General features: G+C 46.6%; 1 protein-coding gene across 5 annotated transcripts in view; it reads left to right on the top strand.

Moving 5' to 3' along the window:
• Positions 1-9,068: 9,068 nt before the first annotated feature.
• Positions 9,069-16,244, top strand: part of LOC132378631 (ras-responsive element-binding protein 1-like) — a 140,040-nt gene continuing 132,864 nt past the window's right edge. For 2 of the 5 annotated variants that reach the window (XM_059945744.1, XM_059945741.1), the window contains exon 1: positions 9,069-9,147. In XM_059945744.1, the coding sequence (XP_059801727.1) occupies positions 9,084-9,147 (64 nt within the window). In that variant the 5' untranslated portion in view covers positions 9,069-9,083. Of the gene's footprint in view, positions 9,148-9,862; positions 9,879-16,244 lie in introns of those variants that run through there. The other 3 variants (XM_059945746.1, XM_059945743.1, XM_059945747.1) reach the window with 3 other exon arrangements.

Genomic DNA, 16,244 nt, shown 5'->3' with positions numbered 1-16,244 from the left:
AATCAGATATAGTCATTACGTTTTGAAAGGCATTCAGACAGACACTTAAATAGGCAAGACATGGAATGGTCTGGTTCTAATGCAGGCAGATTGAGTTATTGTAGTTTGGCACAGTGGTTGGCATGGACAAGGTGGGCAAAGTGCCTCTTTCTGTGCTGTACAACACTGTGACACTACATTCTAGCGTTTTGATTATAGGGGCTGTGGATGCTTTGATAGTCACATCCCAATATTCTGTGGAGACTGGAGTGGTTCCAGAAGAGCTAACATGACCCCACCATTTAAGAAACGAGGGAGTCAGAAACAGTTGACCCATTAACCTGAGATCAGTGATAGGGAAAATGTTTGAATTTGTGATAAAAGATATCATGTTAGAAAGTAGAGCGCATTTGGTGCTGTTGAATTTTCAGAAGGCCTTCATGAAACCTCACCCAAGGAAAAGTGAACACATCGAGTAGCAGATGAATAGAGGAACAGTAAAGTTTAGGTCCCTCTCAAGCTGTGACTTGTGACACAAGCACAGTGCGTGGTGCATAGGCCCAACGATTTATGCTATATAGCAATAATTTGGCTGAGGGGACCAAATATCAAGTTATTCAGTCAAAACTAAGGAGGGAGGTGAACAGAGATAAGGATGCAAAGAAGTATCAAGAGACACCAACAAACTGAGCCAGTGACGTTGTGTGGTGGATGGAGTACCATGTGGACAAGTACAAGGTTGTCCGCTTTGGTGGACATTAATTGAAACAATGAGACTCAGATCAAGTCAGATGAAGTTGAAGAGTTTCAAACTGAAATATCAATAGTTTTTTTTCCATCAATGCTGTTGGACCAGCTGGATCTCCAGCAGTTGTTTTCAGTATCTACACACTCTTGATCTAAAGTCAAGCTTATTGTCATCTGCAAGAGTGCGTGCACACCCAGGTGCAGTGAAAACAGAATCACAGGAACATAGCGTTAGACGTACACTATTCACAAGAAAACATCAGTTAAGCTTAACTGACGTAAGGTATCCCATGCAAGTCTTATTGAGAAAGTAAGGAGGCATGGGATCCAAGGGGACATTGCTTTGTGGATCCAGAACTGGCTTGCCCACAGAAGGCAAAGCATGGTTGTAGACGGGTCATATTCTGCATGGTGGTTGGTGACCAGTGGTGTCCCTCAGGGATCTGTTCTAGGACTCCTTCTCTTTGTGATTTTTATAAATGACCTGGATGAGGAAGTGGAGGGATTGGTTAGTAAATTTGCTGATGACACCAAGTTTGTGGGTGTTGTAGATAGTGCGGAGGGCTGACAGAGGTTACAGCGAGACATCAATAGGATGCAAAACTGGGCTGAGTTCAACCCAGATAAGTGTGAAGTGGTTAATTTTGGTAGGTCAAATATGATGGCAAAATATAGTATTAATGGTCAGACTCTTGGCAGTGTGGAGGATCAGAGGGATCTTGGGGTCTGAGTCCATAGGACGTTCAAAACAGCTGCGCAGGTTGACTCTGTGGTTAAGAAGGCGTATGGTGCATTGGCCTTCATCAACCGTGGGATTGAGTTTGAGAGTGACAGGTAATGTTACAACTGTATAGGACCGTGGTCAGACCCCACTTGGAGTACTGTGCTCAGTTCTGGTCACCACACTACAGGAAGGATGTGGAAACTATAGAAAGGGTGCAGAGGAGATTTACAAGGATGTTGCCTGGATTGGGGAGTATGCCTTATGAGAATAGGTTGAGTGAATTTGGCCTTTTCTCCTTGGAGCGACGGAAGATGAGAGGTGACCTGATAGAGGTGTATAAGATGATGTTAAGATAGTCAGAGGCTTTTTTCCAGGGCTGAAATGGCTAACACAAGAAGACACAGTTTTAAGGTGCTGGGGAGTAGGTACAGAGGAGATAACAGGGGTTTATGCAGTTTTTTATGCAGAGAGTGGTGAGTGTGTGGAATGGGCTGCCGGTAACGGTGGTGTAGACAGATACAATAGGGTCTTTTAATAGACTTTTGAATAGGTACATGGAGCTTAGAAAAATAGAGGGCTATGGGTAACGCTAGGTAATTTCTAAAGTAAGTACAAGCTTGGCACAAAATTGTGGACCAAAGGGCCTGTATTGTGCTGTAGGTTTTCTATGTTTCTGTAATTATAATTGATGTTTAATTTCTTTCTTAAATGGTAGGAGATAGGCAAACGTTGCCACTCAAAGAGACCTGGATATGTTAGCACACCAACACTGAAAGCTGATACATATATCCCAGGCAGGGTTCTGTAATGTGGTTGGTAATTGTGTTCCCACATGGCAGAAGGTGCCTGCAGGAGCTGACAAATGCATTCCACCAATCTCCCAAAACCTCATTCATATGTACAGGCTATGCGTAAGTTGGGGAGAACCTGTGTGCAGCTTCAGAACTGGTTAGAAAGTCATGCAGTAAGTTTATTATTTTCAAGTGTAAAGTTGGTATAGGTCCTCATCTGGAATATTGTGCATAGCTTTGGTGTCCTTGGCAAAGGAAAGCTGTACTCACCACAGAGAGCAGCAATAATTCACTGGACTGGCTCTGGGAATGCTGGGTCTGAATGATGAAAGGTGATTGAGTTGTCTCGGTCTCTGCTTTCTGGAGTTTAGAGGTATGAGTGGGACCTTGCAGAAGTAGATAAAATTCTTACAAAGCTTAGAAGGTAAATAATGAGGAGAATGAACAGTTGATGTTTCGGGTTGAGATCCTTCATTAGAACTTTGTTTATTTCCCTCCATAGGTGCTGCCAGTTCTGGTGAATTCCTCCAGCATTTTGTGTGTTCCAGCAGTTGCAGGTTCCTTAAAGTTTATGAATGTAACGAAGAAGGAGTTGGTGAATTGGTAGTGATAGTGAAAGGACAGCTGGCTTGGCTGATAGGTGGGATGTCTGGCTGCTTTGGTCACTATGTTTCCACATGTTCACCAAGTTCCACAATCACGTTTACTGCAAAGACTTGGCCAGCAGCCTGGGCTATGCAGCTTGCAGAACGTCAGCTGTCTTTTGCTGCCTGTGTCCCGATCTCTCAATCTAGCATTGGCCATGTGTTCTCGACGTTGCCAATGCCCTCAGCCTTGCTCCTGTCCAATGGCACATACTGTAGGGTTGCGGAGATCTGCTGAAGATACTGCGTTCCTGCTACACTTGTAGATGTGTATCTGATGTCCCGTAACTACATCCTGAGCACACTGGCTTCTGTTCATGGATTTGTAAAGCTGGAGACTTGTACAGAATGGGGAAGAGGTCCTTCTGTTGATCTTGCCCATGTTGCCCAAGTTGCCCACAGAGCTAGTTCTATTTGCTTGTCTTCAGCTCCTATTCCTCAACATTTCCTTTCCTTTCCATCTTCTGTCCAAATGTCTTATTCAGTGCTAAAGCAGAGTAAGCCCATCAGCATTTGGTGAAGAATATAAGTAAAGAATTGTTTTAAAAGAGGGTAACAGAAGGACAGCAACTTGGTGATGCCTCACTGACTTCTGGCGTTGATTCTGTGGAGTTTTCACTTTCTTCCTCTTTCCTGTCTCGTCTCCTAGGCATGTGGGTTGGTGGGTTAATTGATTGCTGTGAATTATCCCTAGCGGTCTGTAGGTGAGTGGTCGCTAGAGTCTGGAGAGAGTTACTAGGAACATGAACAGAATAATGAAATGGCACATTAGTGTGAAGGGACAGTTATGGGACAGTGTGGGCTACAAGCCCTGTTTCTCTGCTGCAGCACCTCTCTGTGACTCCGTGAGGAGAAGGAACATTGGTGCTGCAGTGCTTGGGTAGAAGGAAGCCATTCCTGAAGGACTGGAGATGCCTGAGCACCAAGTCTCTGTCAGATGAAGTCTGGCATGTCCCTGAAGCTGAGGTTTGGGTGGTCTGAATTAAGTCACCCACCAGCTTTCAGTAAGTTGCTGTGGGAGGCACTGTCCTTGGCAAGCAGTCCTTTCAGTTCATCTCCTTTCGGTCACTTCTTACCGCAGTATTTTTGCTCGACAATGCTTTTCACAATGCAGTCTTCTAGAACAGGTTCTCCCAACCCTTTTTATGGCATGGATCCCTACCGTTAACTGAGGAGTGCGTGGACTCCGGGTTGGGAGCCTCTTCCCTGGAGCCTTGCAATCTGACAAGCAGCAAAGTGCTTCCTAACCTCTGAACTACTCTTGAAAGCTGTTTACCGGTGTAATGATGGCAAAACATTAGCCAAGTGGTCTTGACCCAAAACATTGCCTGTGTATTTCCCTCCATAGACTCTGCCTGCCCACTGAGTTCTTCCTCCAGTGTTTTGTGCGTTGCTTCAGATTCCAGCGTCTGCAGCCTCCTGTGTCTCCTCTGCTCCTCTATGCCTGGACTGACCATCCATCTTATCTATGCCTCTTGAGATTTTATCTATATGGAGTCACCCCCAAACCTTCTTTCCTCCTCTGGGTGCCACCCATCCAGTCCCTCCTAATCATTCAAACCTTTCAGTGTCAGCCACATCATTATGAATCTTAGTGGGTCATTCTAGGAACATGGAGAGAGATATCACATGGAAACAGATCCTTTCAAAGTCCAAAGTAAATTTATTATCAAAGTACATATATGCTGCCATAAACTACCCCGAGATTTGTTTCCTTGTGGAACTCATCCATTCATCAAAAAAAGAGATCCTGCTAACGATCAAGTATCCACTGATGTGCTGGTATTCTGTCAACTCCCCCACCACCACCCCCCCAGGTTCTACCACTGAGCTACACATTAAGAATAATTTACATGGCTAATTAAGCCACCAACCTGGATTTGCATGGAGCAAGCTCCGACGAGCAGTTTGTGTTTGGTGTGTGTTAATTAAGGAGCAGGATACTGGAGTTCTTCTCTGCTTTAAAGTAGCAATGTGGGATCTTTTAAGTAGGTGGTTTAGGCCCTGGTTGTGACAGTATAGCACCCTCTTTGATCAGTAACCAGAGTTCTCAAAGCCAGCTGTGTGTGGCTTCTTGCATGAGGAACAGGAAGTCAAACAGAATAAAAACGGGCTTGGAGCGAACATTTTCGATTTGAAAGGTCCCTGTCACATCCCCGTCACAGAATGGGGGAGGAAGACAGCAGGACAAAGGTGTGCACAGGGGTAAGAGTGGGACCTGTTGCCTGTGTGTTTGGTAAACACAGTATCCTGAATAACCAAGCACATTGTATCTGCAATCTACTCTGAGATCCGATTCTGCACTGGCCCAGAGTGGTCAATGAAGTGTGAAGACTGACAGACCCAGGGCAGGTTGGATCAGAGCACCTACCTGATTTGTGTCTCTCTTTGTTGGCTGACAGTCTTGGGCATTGCATGGAACTATGGAACCATACACCAGGCCTGTCAGCTTAACGAGGCCCAGCCAGATTTGGTGGTGGGCCCACTGTTACTTCCTTTTCTGTGGGTCTTGTCTCACCCTTGAAAAGCACTGTTTGACTGTGCACTTGAAGGGCCCTTTTTATTGGGCCCACAGTGACAAGTAATCAATGTTTTTGCTCATTCAGGGTCACCTTCTACCTCCTTGAAGTGTCAAGGAGGGGCAGTACTAAAGGAGCACCTCACTGGGAGGGGCAGTATTGAGGGAGCTCCACACACTGGGAGGGGCAATACTGAGAGAGTGTAGCTCTGTGAGAAGGGCGAAACTAAGGGAGTGGTGTACGGTGGTGTAATGGCAGTGTTTTCACATTCTCAGTTGTGCAGTGTTTAGTGCGGTGGGATTTAATTGACCAAAGGTGTGGGAGGAGGTCCCTGCAGTGTAACTGGTTTCTCTCCCTCTACTGCTCTTCTGCTGAAGGGTATCTGTCAGTTAAACTTGGGACTGATATATTAGTAGAGATGTTTTGCATCATTCAGCATTTCGTGAAACGTAGAACAAAAATACCTTTCCATTTATATTGCCCCTTTAAAACAACAATCACCTGAAGCTATTTCGTAGCACCATTCTTTTATTGATGGGCCTCATGTACAAGGCTCATCCCTAATGGTCCTTGAGAAGCCTTGGACCATTGCTGGTCCTTCTGGGGAGGGTGTTCCAGCGTTTAGATGACGTGATGACAAAGGACTAGTGAGATATTTCAAGTCAGGATGACGTGTGACGATGAGTGGCGGTGCTGCCTTGCTGACCCCACACTTGGTGCTGGGAATGATCAGTTGAGAAGTTGCTGTTTAAATTATTACAACACATGTTGTTAATAAATAACACAGTCGCCACTGCCAATCAAAACTGGGTGCTGATTCACTGACTGATGGAAAATAACCCAAGTGAACAAAAGCTTGGACAGAGAGGCGTGTTACAGGTTTTGGGGGCGGAGAAGTGGGTAATGGCGGAGACATTAGGGAATTTGGGGCTTGTGACTCAGCCAGTGGGGGAATGAGAAGATTGAGGGGTGCATTAGGGGTGGTGCAGCAGCCCCAGCAGGGAGAGGGTGAGGATTTCACTCACTGACAGTGTTTTCAGACAAGGAAGCATACCCCTCGGCCAACCTCATCCATGTTACCCAGTGAACCAGTCTAGTCCCATCTGCCCACATACGGGCAATCACTGTCCGATCCACGTACTTATCTAGAAGGCTTTGAAATGTTGCAAATGTGCCCATCTCAATCAGTACTTTTGGCAGCTTATACTAAATATGCAGCACCATTTATATGAAGACACGGCACCTGCTGCACCCTTTGGATCTCTCAACCTCTAACCCTAACCTATGACCTCTTGTTTTCAGCATGCCCCCCCTTGGAAAAAGACTGTTTACCCTTGTCCAGACCCTTCATGATATAGTATTGCATTGAATTGGCTTTATTTCTTACATCCTTCACACACATGAGGAGTAGAAACCTTTGTGTTACATCTCCGTCTAAATGTGCAATCATAGTAATTTATAATAAATAGAATAGTCAATGTAACATAGAGTACACTCAAATCAGCATGAATTAATCAGTCTGATGGCCTGGTGGAAGAAGCTGTCCCGGAGCCTGCTGGTCCTGGCTTTTATGCTGCAGTACCATTTCCCAGATGGTAGCAAATGGAACAGTTTGCGGTTGGGGTGACTCAGATCCCCAATGATCCTTCAGGCCCTTTTTACACACCTGTCCTTGTAAATGTCCTGAATCATGGGAAGTTCACAACTACAGATGTGCTGGGCTGTCCGCACCACTCTCTGCAGAGCCGTGTGATTAAGGGAGGTACAGTTCCCATACCAGGCAGTGATGTAGCCGGTCAGGATGGTCTCAGTTGTGGCCCTGTAGAAAGTTCTTAGAATTTGGGGCCCATACCAAACTTCTTCAACCATCTGAGGTGAAAGAGGCGCTGTTGTGCTTTTTTCACCACACAGCTGGTGTGTACAGACCACGTGAGATCCTCGGTGACATTTATGCCAAAGAACTCAAAGCTCTTCACCCTCTCAACCCAAGATGATTTGATGCCTGTCTCCATTCTTCCTGTAATCCACAACCAGCTCCTTTGTTTTTGTGACATTGAGGGAGAGGTTGTTTTCTTGCCACCACTGTGTCAGAGAGATGACTTCTTCCCTGTAGGCTGCCTCATTATTATTTGAGATTCGATCAGACAACCCCAATAGGTGGACCGCGGGCCAGGTCCCAACCGCGAGAACCAAATGTCTGAAATAAATATGCAGACTATTTTCTAAATGGGGAGAAAATCCAAAAATCTGAGTTGCAAAGGGTGGAGATCCTTCTGCAGAACATCCTAAAGATTAACTTACAGGTAGAGTCGGTGGAGAGGAAGGCAAATGCAATGTTAGCATTCATTTCAAGAGGTCTAGCATACAAGAGCAGGGATGTGATGCTGAGGCTTTATAAGGCACTGGAGAGGCCTCACCTTGAGTATCGTGAACAGTTCTGGGCCCCTCATCTTAGAAAAGATGTGCTGGCATTGGAGAGGGTCCAGAGGAGGTTCACAAGGATGATTCCAGGAATGAAAGGGTTATCAAACGAGGAATATTTGATAACTCTGGGTCTGTACTCACTGAATTGAATTGAATTGATTTTATTACTTACAACCTTATATACATGAGGAGTAAAAATCTTTGTGTTATGTCTCTGTTCAAATGTGCAGTGTGCAATTTATAATAAATAGTGTGTACAACAGGACAGTCAATATAACAGAGAAATACACTTGTTTCAGCATGAATTAATCAGTCTGATGGCCTGGTGGAAGAAGCTGTCCCGGAGCCTGTTGGTCCTAGCTTTTATGCTGTGGTACTGTTTCCTGGATGGTAGCAGCTGGAATAGTTTGTGGTCGGGGTGACTCCGGTCCCCAGTGATCGTTCAGGCCCTTTTTACACACCTGTCTTTGTAAGTGTCCTGAATAGTGGGAAGTTCACATCTATAGATGCACCACTCTCTGCAGGGTCCTGCGATTAAGGGAGGTACAGTTCCCATACCAGGCAGTGATGTAGCCAGTCAGGATGGTCTCAGTTGTGCCCCTGTAGAAAGTTCTTAGAATTTGGGGGCCCATACCAAACTTCTTCAACCATCTGAGGTGAAAGAGGCGCTGTTGTGCTTTTTTCACCACACAGCTGGTGTGTACAGACCACGTGAGATCCTCGGTGATGTGGATATTGAGAAACTTAAAGGTGTTTACCCTCTCAAGCTCAGATCCATTGATGTCAATAGGGGTTAGTTCGTCGCCATTCCTCCTGTAATCCACAACCAACTCCTTTGTTTTTACGATATTGAGGGAGAGGTTGTTTTCTTGTGTTAGAGAGATGACTTCTTCCCTGTAGGCCGCCTTGTTATTGTTTGAGATAAGGCCAGTCAATGTAGTGTCGTTGGTAAATTTAATTAGCAGATTGGAGCTATGGGTGGTGACACAGTCATGGATGTACAGGGAGTAAAGGAGGGGACAATACACAACAGCCCTGAGGGGCTCCTGCATTGAGAGTCAGAGGGGTGGAGGTGAGGGAGCCCACTCTTACCACCTGCCCGGCGATCTGACAGGAAGTCCAGGCTCCAGCTGCACAAGGCAGGGTGAAGGTCAAGGTCTCTGAGCTTCTAGTCGAGCCTGGAGGGAATTATGGTGTCGAATGCTGAACTGTAGTCCAAGAACAGCATTCTCACATAAGCATTCCTCTTCTTCAGATGTGTAAGGACGATGTGCAGAGCTGTGGACATTGCATCGTCCGTCGATCGACTGTGTCAGTAGGTGAATTTTGTATACCTCTATACAAGAGTATACCTCTATTAGGTCGCCGTTCAATCTCCGACACTCCAGAGAAGAACATTATATCCTACTCTGTTCCTTAACGGCGAGCTTGTGTAGGGAGAGGGACAAAGAATCAAACTGGAGTTCACGTAAATGGGATTCGTGTAGATAGGTATAAGGTGGGCCAATGGGCTGTTACTGTGTAAGTACGTCTCCTCCTCCTTAGAATATACTGAATAAATAATGGCATTGGAATAGATTCTCTGAAGGTCCATTGTGTATGTGGAGTAGACCAGGGTGTAAGTCAGCTGTTCCTTGGTCTGTGTGTCAGATTAATAGCTGGATTGAAATTCTAGAGCTTCTTTAGGTGTTCCCATGGCAACAGTAAGTGTGTCACAGTGGCTTTGGCCTGATGGTGGTCTAGCTTTGTAGTCCCGCCCCCTCTCATTTTCCATCCTTGACTGAATTCTCCTGAGGGCACTATCAAGTCAGCACTCCACACAGCCGGCAGCATCCCCACCTTCCCATCCCCTCACCTGTAGTTCACCGGAAAACTTGCGGTCAGCGCTGGTCACCATCAGCTGGTGAGACATGTTGAAACAGGACCTGGGTCTGTAAGAACTAGCCAACTAGAGAATGGAACTGACTCAGACTTAACCGGCTGGAAATGTATTCATTGTGCACCCAGTTCAGGTAGCGAGCGGGATGGTTCCTGAAACTTGAGATAACAGGTCTGTTGATTTGTTGCTTAGAATAGTGTCTGGCCACTTTTTATATCTCACTGGCAGCTCCTGAGCCTGCCTGAGCATTGTACAGAAGGTAAAACTCCGATAATTCACCACTGAATTTTACTGTAATCTTGGTAGTTCAGAATCTGGCTTGGTCCTTAGCCGGGAATGTAAGCACGGGAGGGGGAGAGAGGGAGGTTACAGAGGTCTGGGTAAAGTAGATGCACAGAGAGAGAGCGTTTCCAGTTGGTGGGAGGGGTTTTCAACTAAATGCTACTGTCGTCACCAAAAAAAAATGAAATGAAATGAGCGATTCCGGAAAAATGTTGGCTCCTTGAGCAAGGTGAGGATGTGCATCTGACGGTGGCAGGGAGTGGATGTATCCGAGGGGAAGATGAGGGCCTCGAGGAGTGGCAGGATCCTGTGGTTAGGTCAAAGGGCTGTTCTTGCTGCACGTTCAGACAGATGGGGTGTGGCTTGATTTGTGTATTCCCCTCCCTGCTGTAGGTTTCATAAAGAAAGTGGTTGTAATGAGGGGGCAGTGTGGTCGTAGGTGATCGTAAAGGGGAATGTACATTACTGAAGCAAGTTCAGCAGAGACTGCCATATTTAGAATTCCATTGAGTACACATGATTGTGACGTTGTTGAATGGTCTGTTTGAAGCTGAATTACAGTTCTGCTTAAAGTCTGTAGCCTCTTGAAAAGTGTTTTAAGTTTGTTTTGTGCTCCTGTGGTGGAGTTTGTTCCACAGCACGGCAGGAACCACTGAGGGAGCACACATCCCCTCTGTTCCATCAAACCCAGCTTTGTTACAGGCAGGGAAGTCAAAAACCTGGGGCATGATTTTGAGTTGAGGATTTGAGAGGAATCTTCACAGAATCGTATATTTCACAGCACAGAAGTTTATTCATAATGATGTGTCCTTTGGGCCACATCCTTGGGTCATGACCAACCATCCTTTCAAACTAATCCTTCAGCGATCCCATTTTACTCTCCCCACATCCCAATCAACCAGTGGTGAGTGGTAGAATTAGAGGGGAATGTCAGGAGACTAGGAAATAGGGATAATGTTGGGTTTGTGTAAATTGTGTGGATGATGCGCTGAGCTATCTGTTTCTGTGTATAATCTATAGCTGTTGGCATTCAGCTCCTAACCCCCCCCCCCCCACCCGTGCCTTTCTTCTGCTCTTCCTGGAGGGTGCAGTGGTTCCTTGGGAAACAAAGCGGAAGCCTGATTGAGTGGGTCTAGTGCAGTACCACTGATGTAGGCCTTGGTGTCCAGTACCAATTCCATCAGGACTCTGAAGGTGACGTGACGCCTGGCTTTTGCAGTTGACATTATTGGATCATTCGTTGACGATGCAGGTGTGGTCACCAGCAGTCAGCAGAAGTAGACCAGCCATTTGCTGGCTCTGCAGAGATAAGGTATACACTTGACTGCCACAAGGAGATGCCGCCAATCATATCTCTAGCCAGTAATGGGGAAGTGGTTTCCCTGCAGCTGATGTGAGCTTCTTCCTGAGAGAGAACCATCCTGACACTGTCCACTGCCGCCATTTAATACAGCTGGGTGACTGGGTAAAAGAGTTGTGGAGTCAGAATCTCACTGTGTTTCTGCTTCAGCTTGTTGGGAATTGATGTGACTTAGTTGGACTTCTAGTTCCATTTGGCAATCATGCAAGGAGTAGTTATGCTGTAGCACCATCTTGGATTACCAAGAATCTGGACTTTCTTTACGCAAGTAATTACTCTGAAGGCTCATTGAGCAACTTCTCCCTTCTCTGGGTTCAGATCCTGCCCAGAGACTTGTGTACGACACCTAGGTTGACCCTGCAGTGCAGTCCGAGGGAATGCTGCCCACTAAAGAAACAATCTTTTAGATTAGACATTGAATCATCGCTCTCAGCTGGGAGTCAAAGATCACCCTTGTCTGCAAGGGGGGACCTGGCCAGTATTCCCCCTTCTATCCATAGTGCTAAAGCAATTTATCTGGTCATTCCAATAAAACCTTGCAGGCACTGGCAATAAGCCAATAACATATTAGCAGAACTAGGCCATTCAGTCCATCGAATCTGCTCCGTCAGTCAGTGATGGCTTTTTTTCCAACTCCATTCTCCCATTTTCTCCCTTTAACAATCAAAAAACTATCAATTGCTGGCTTAAGTACACCCAGTGACTTGGCCTCCACAGCCCTCTCTGGCAATGAATTTACAGATTCACCACATTCTGGCTGAAAACCCTCCTCATCTCAGTTCTAAAGGGATGTCCCTTTGTGTTGAGTCGGTGTCCTTAGATCCTAGACTCTCCTATTAATGGAAGCATCCTCTCCATGTCCACTGTATCCAAGCCTTTTTATAGCTGGCAGGTTTCATCAAATAAATATTCTTAATAGGTTAAGCCTTTCATTCTAAGATAATACCAGAGAATTCTAGAAATACCCTATGGTCAGGAGGCATCTATGGAGGGAAAAACAGAACTCACCAACCGGGCCAGTATTTCATTATTATCACACTACTCAATGTGGGATCTTACTCTGCTCAATTGAACTGCAGCGTTTCCTCTGAAGGTACCTCATTGACTAGAGAGTGGGCTGGGCCATTGAAGTGAGAACTCCCCTTTCATTGTGGCAGCTAATTCCCCTCCGCTGGGGCCCTTCCTGACACTGACAATGTGTCACTCAGTTCCTGCTCCACGCCAGAACTAACCAGCAGCTCCTTGTCCACCTGTTGGGTTGCTTTACAGACCTCTCCCCCTACACACACAACATCCCCAGGCTGCCAGTCTGTTCCTCTTTATTTCCTTCTGGGGCAGATTTGCCCTTGATAAAGGTGACTAAATTCAAGTCAGTGGTCCAGCAGGCTGCTTCAGGAAGAACGGCAGTGCTGATCATTACAAGTACAACTGGGTACTTCTTTACAACAGCAGGCAGAGGAAGGATGTGAAAGGTTGAGGCACTTTCAGTGAGGTATGAATGCTGCCACTGAGAATGTCTGTAGCCAGAGGCCTTGATCTCACCAGCAGCTATTTGACAGCAGTCATTGATTCAGTGGCTGCTGTTCCAATGTAGTGCTTTTAGACTGAGATGATGAAGGGATTTGAACAGCAAACATCTCTCTGTTAAATGGGAAAAACTTTCACATCCCTAAACTGCACCTCCCCTCACAGCCGAGGGAGGAGGGGTAACTTCCACATCCCTAAACTGCACCTCCCCTCACAGCCGAGGGAGGAGGGGTAACTTCCACATCCCCAAACTGCACCTCCCCTCACAGCCAAGGGAGGAGAGGTAACTTCCACATCCCCAAACTGCACCTCCCCTCACAGCCAAGGGAGGAGAGGTAACTTCCACATCCCCAAACTGCACCTCCCCTCACAGCCAAGGGAGGAGAGGTAACTTCCACATCCCCAAACTGCACCTCCCCTCACAGCCGAGGGAGGAGGGGTAACTTCCACATCCCTAAACTGCACCTCCCCTCACAGCCAAGGGAGGAGAGGTAACTTCCACATCCCCAAACTGCACCTCCCCTCACAGCCGAGGGAGGAGGGGTAACTTCCACATCCCTAAACTGCACCTCCCCTCACAGCCAAGGGAGGAGAGGTAACTTCCACATCCCCAAACTGCACCTCCCCTCACAGCCAAGGGAGGAGAGGTAACTTCCACATCCCCAAACTGCACCTCCCCTCACAGCCGAGGGAGGAGGGGTAACTTCCACATCCCCAAACTGCACCTCCCCTCACAGCCGAGGGAGGAGGGGTAACTTCCACATCCCCAAACTGCACCTCCCCTCACAGCCGAGGGAGGAGGGGTAACTTCCACATCCCCAAACTGCACCTCCCCTCACAGCCAAGGGAGGAGAGGTAACTTCCACATCCCCAAACTGCACCTCCCCTCACAGCCAAGGGAGGAGGGGTAACTTCCACATCCCCAAACTGCACCTCCCCTCACAGCCAAGGGAGGAGAGGTAACTTCCACATCCCCAAACTGCACCTCCCCTCACAGCCAAGGGAGGAGGGGTAACTTCCACATCCCCAAACTGCACCTCCCCTCACAGCCAAGGGAGGAGAGGTAACTTCCACATCCCCAAACTGCACCTCCCCTCACAGCCAAGGGAGGAGAGGTAACTGCTTGAGAGACTTCACTGACAAAGCCGGTGCCCCGAGTGGCAGTAGCTGAGTGCACCTCATGGAGTCAGACAGTAGAGGAAAAGGACCTTCAGCCACCCACATCAGTACTGACCTTTCTGCCCAGCGCTGCCCTTTGACCTTTCCATTTGTCAACCCTGAATTACCTTTCCAATCTGCTGCTTATCCTGCCCTTTAACAGGAGCCCTCACTCTCATGCCTTCTCCCTTTACCAGTTAAAAACCTATCAATTTCTGCCTCAAATCACTTCGACTGCACAGCCCTCTGACAGTGAATTCCACAGATTCACCACCTAACAAAATCGCTGCTAATCTCCGTTCGACAGGGACATCCCTTCATTCTGAGGCTGTACGTTTGGATCCTAGACTTTCCTACCAATGGAAGCATCCACTCTCTCCAGTTAGTAGGTTTCTATAAGGTTTTCCTCTCAAATCCATCAAGTACAGGTGCAGGAACATCAAATGCTCCGGACTCACACCCTGTACATTAGTCACATACCTAGACAGGCTACTGAGCAACAATTGAATGCCCATCCTTATTTCCAGATTCCTTTCCCACTCCCACGTTTCATCTCATTCCCGTCTCCAGAAGCCTCCATCTCAATAACTCAGGCCTGACGGCAGTCACCCCGCCATTGATGGCTATGCCCTGAGATGCCAGAAATTCCTTTCCTCACCCTCTCTCAAGCTTTGTACTTTCCTGCTTCACCAAGCTTGTTCATTAACGCTGCAGTACTTCAGTTTTGTCCTTCACTGCATTTGGGGTTCTACTTAAATGTTTGGGGAAGTGGGTTTTTGTTGTGAAAAATTGTATCTGTGCCATAAAGAACATTTCTCAAAACGTTGTTAGTGCGATGGAGATGGACTACTGCATTACTGTTCTGGCACCCTGCTATAGGAAGGATATCATTAAATTAGGATGTGGCCGCACTGAGTTCAGTGCCTCGACAAAGAAAAGCAATTGCGCCTTGTTAACCATCCTGTCAACCTGTGTAGCCACTTTTAGGGAGCAATGAACCTAGACCCTTAACAGTGCACTGTCTCTCTGCATATGACCGACTGAGGGCAGTACTTCACATTCGGCCAGGCTAAATGCCATTTCCCATTTCAATGCCTATATCCACAACTGATTATATTCCTTGTCCATTGTCTATGTTAGCCACAACACCATCTTTATATCATCTGCAAACTTACTACATTTTCATCCCGGTCATTTATATATGTTACAAACAGCAGAGGTTCCTGCACAGATCCCTGTGGAACTCCGCTAATTACAGACCTCCAGCTCGAATAAGTCCCATCGACTACTCCCCGCTGTCCTCAATGGGCAAGCCAGTTCTCAATCCAAACGGCCAATTCACCATGGATCCCATGCATCTTAATCTTCTGGATGAGCCTCCCATGAGGGACCTTGTTAAACATCTTACTAAAATCCATGTAGGCAACATTCACTGCCCTACCTTCATCAATTATCCTCATCACCTCGTCAAAAAAACTCCAATTAGTAAGGCATGACTTGCCCTGCATAAAGCTATGCTGGCTCTGCCTAAGGCCTGGTTTTCCAATTGTTCATAAATCCTATCCCTAAGAATTCTCTCCCATATCTTCCCTACCACTGATGTGAGACTCACCGGTCTATAGTTTCCAGGACTATTCCTGGTTCCCTTCTGGAACAACATTAGCTACCCACCAGTCTTCTGGGACCTCACTTGTGGCTAGAAAGGACACAAAGATATTGGTCAAAGCCCCAGTAATCTCTTCTCTTGCCTCTCTCAATAACCTGGAGTATATCCCATCAGGTCCTGGGGACTTATTCACCCTATTGCTCTTTAAGAGGCCCAACTCTACCTCTTCCTTTACCTCAAAATGCCCTAGCACATCAATATGTTCAGGACTGTTCTCTTTACCCTTCACATCTTGGTCCTTGGTAAATACTGATATAAAGTACTCATTAAGGACATTGCCCAAGTCCCCTGGATCCAAGTAATTTTTCCCTTTTATCCTTGAATGATCTGACCTGCTTGATCCTCAAGTTCTCTGTGTGCTCCTAATATATGTATAGAATGGCTTAGGATTCCCGTTAAACCTTCTTGCCAAGGACTTTCCATGGCCCCTCTTGGCTTTCCTAATTCCCTTCTTGTTCTCTTAAGGTGCAAATTTATCCTTACCTTTAGCTATCTGAAAGCATAAGGAGTTGTCGCTGTTCCTTAATTGTTCACCCACTGAAAG

The sequence above is a fragment of the Hypanus sabinus genome, chromosome 20, assembly GCF_030144855.1.
Source record: "Hypanus sabinus isolate sHypSab1 chromosome 20, sHypSab1.hap1, whole genome shotgun sequence".
Classification (NCBI taxonomy): Eukaryota; Metazoa; Chordata; class Chondrichthyes; order Myliobatiformes; family Dasyatidae; genus Hypanus; species Hypanus sabinus.
Note: the sequence above shows the minus strand (reverse complement) of the source record. Positions and strands in the feature narration are given on the sequence as shown.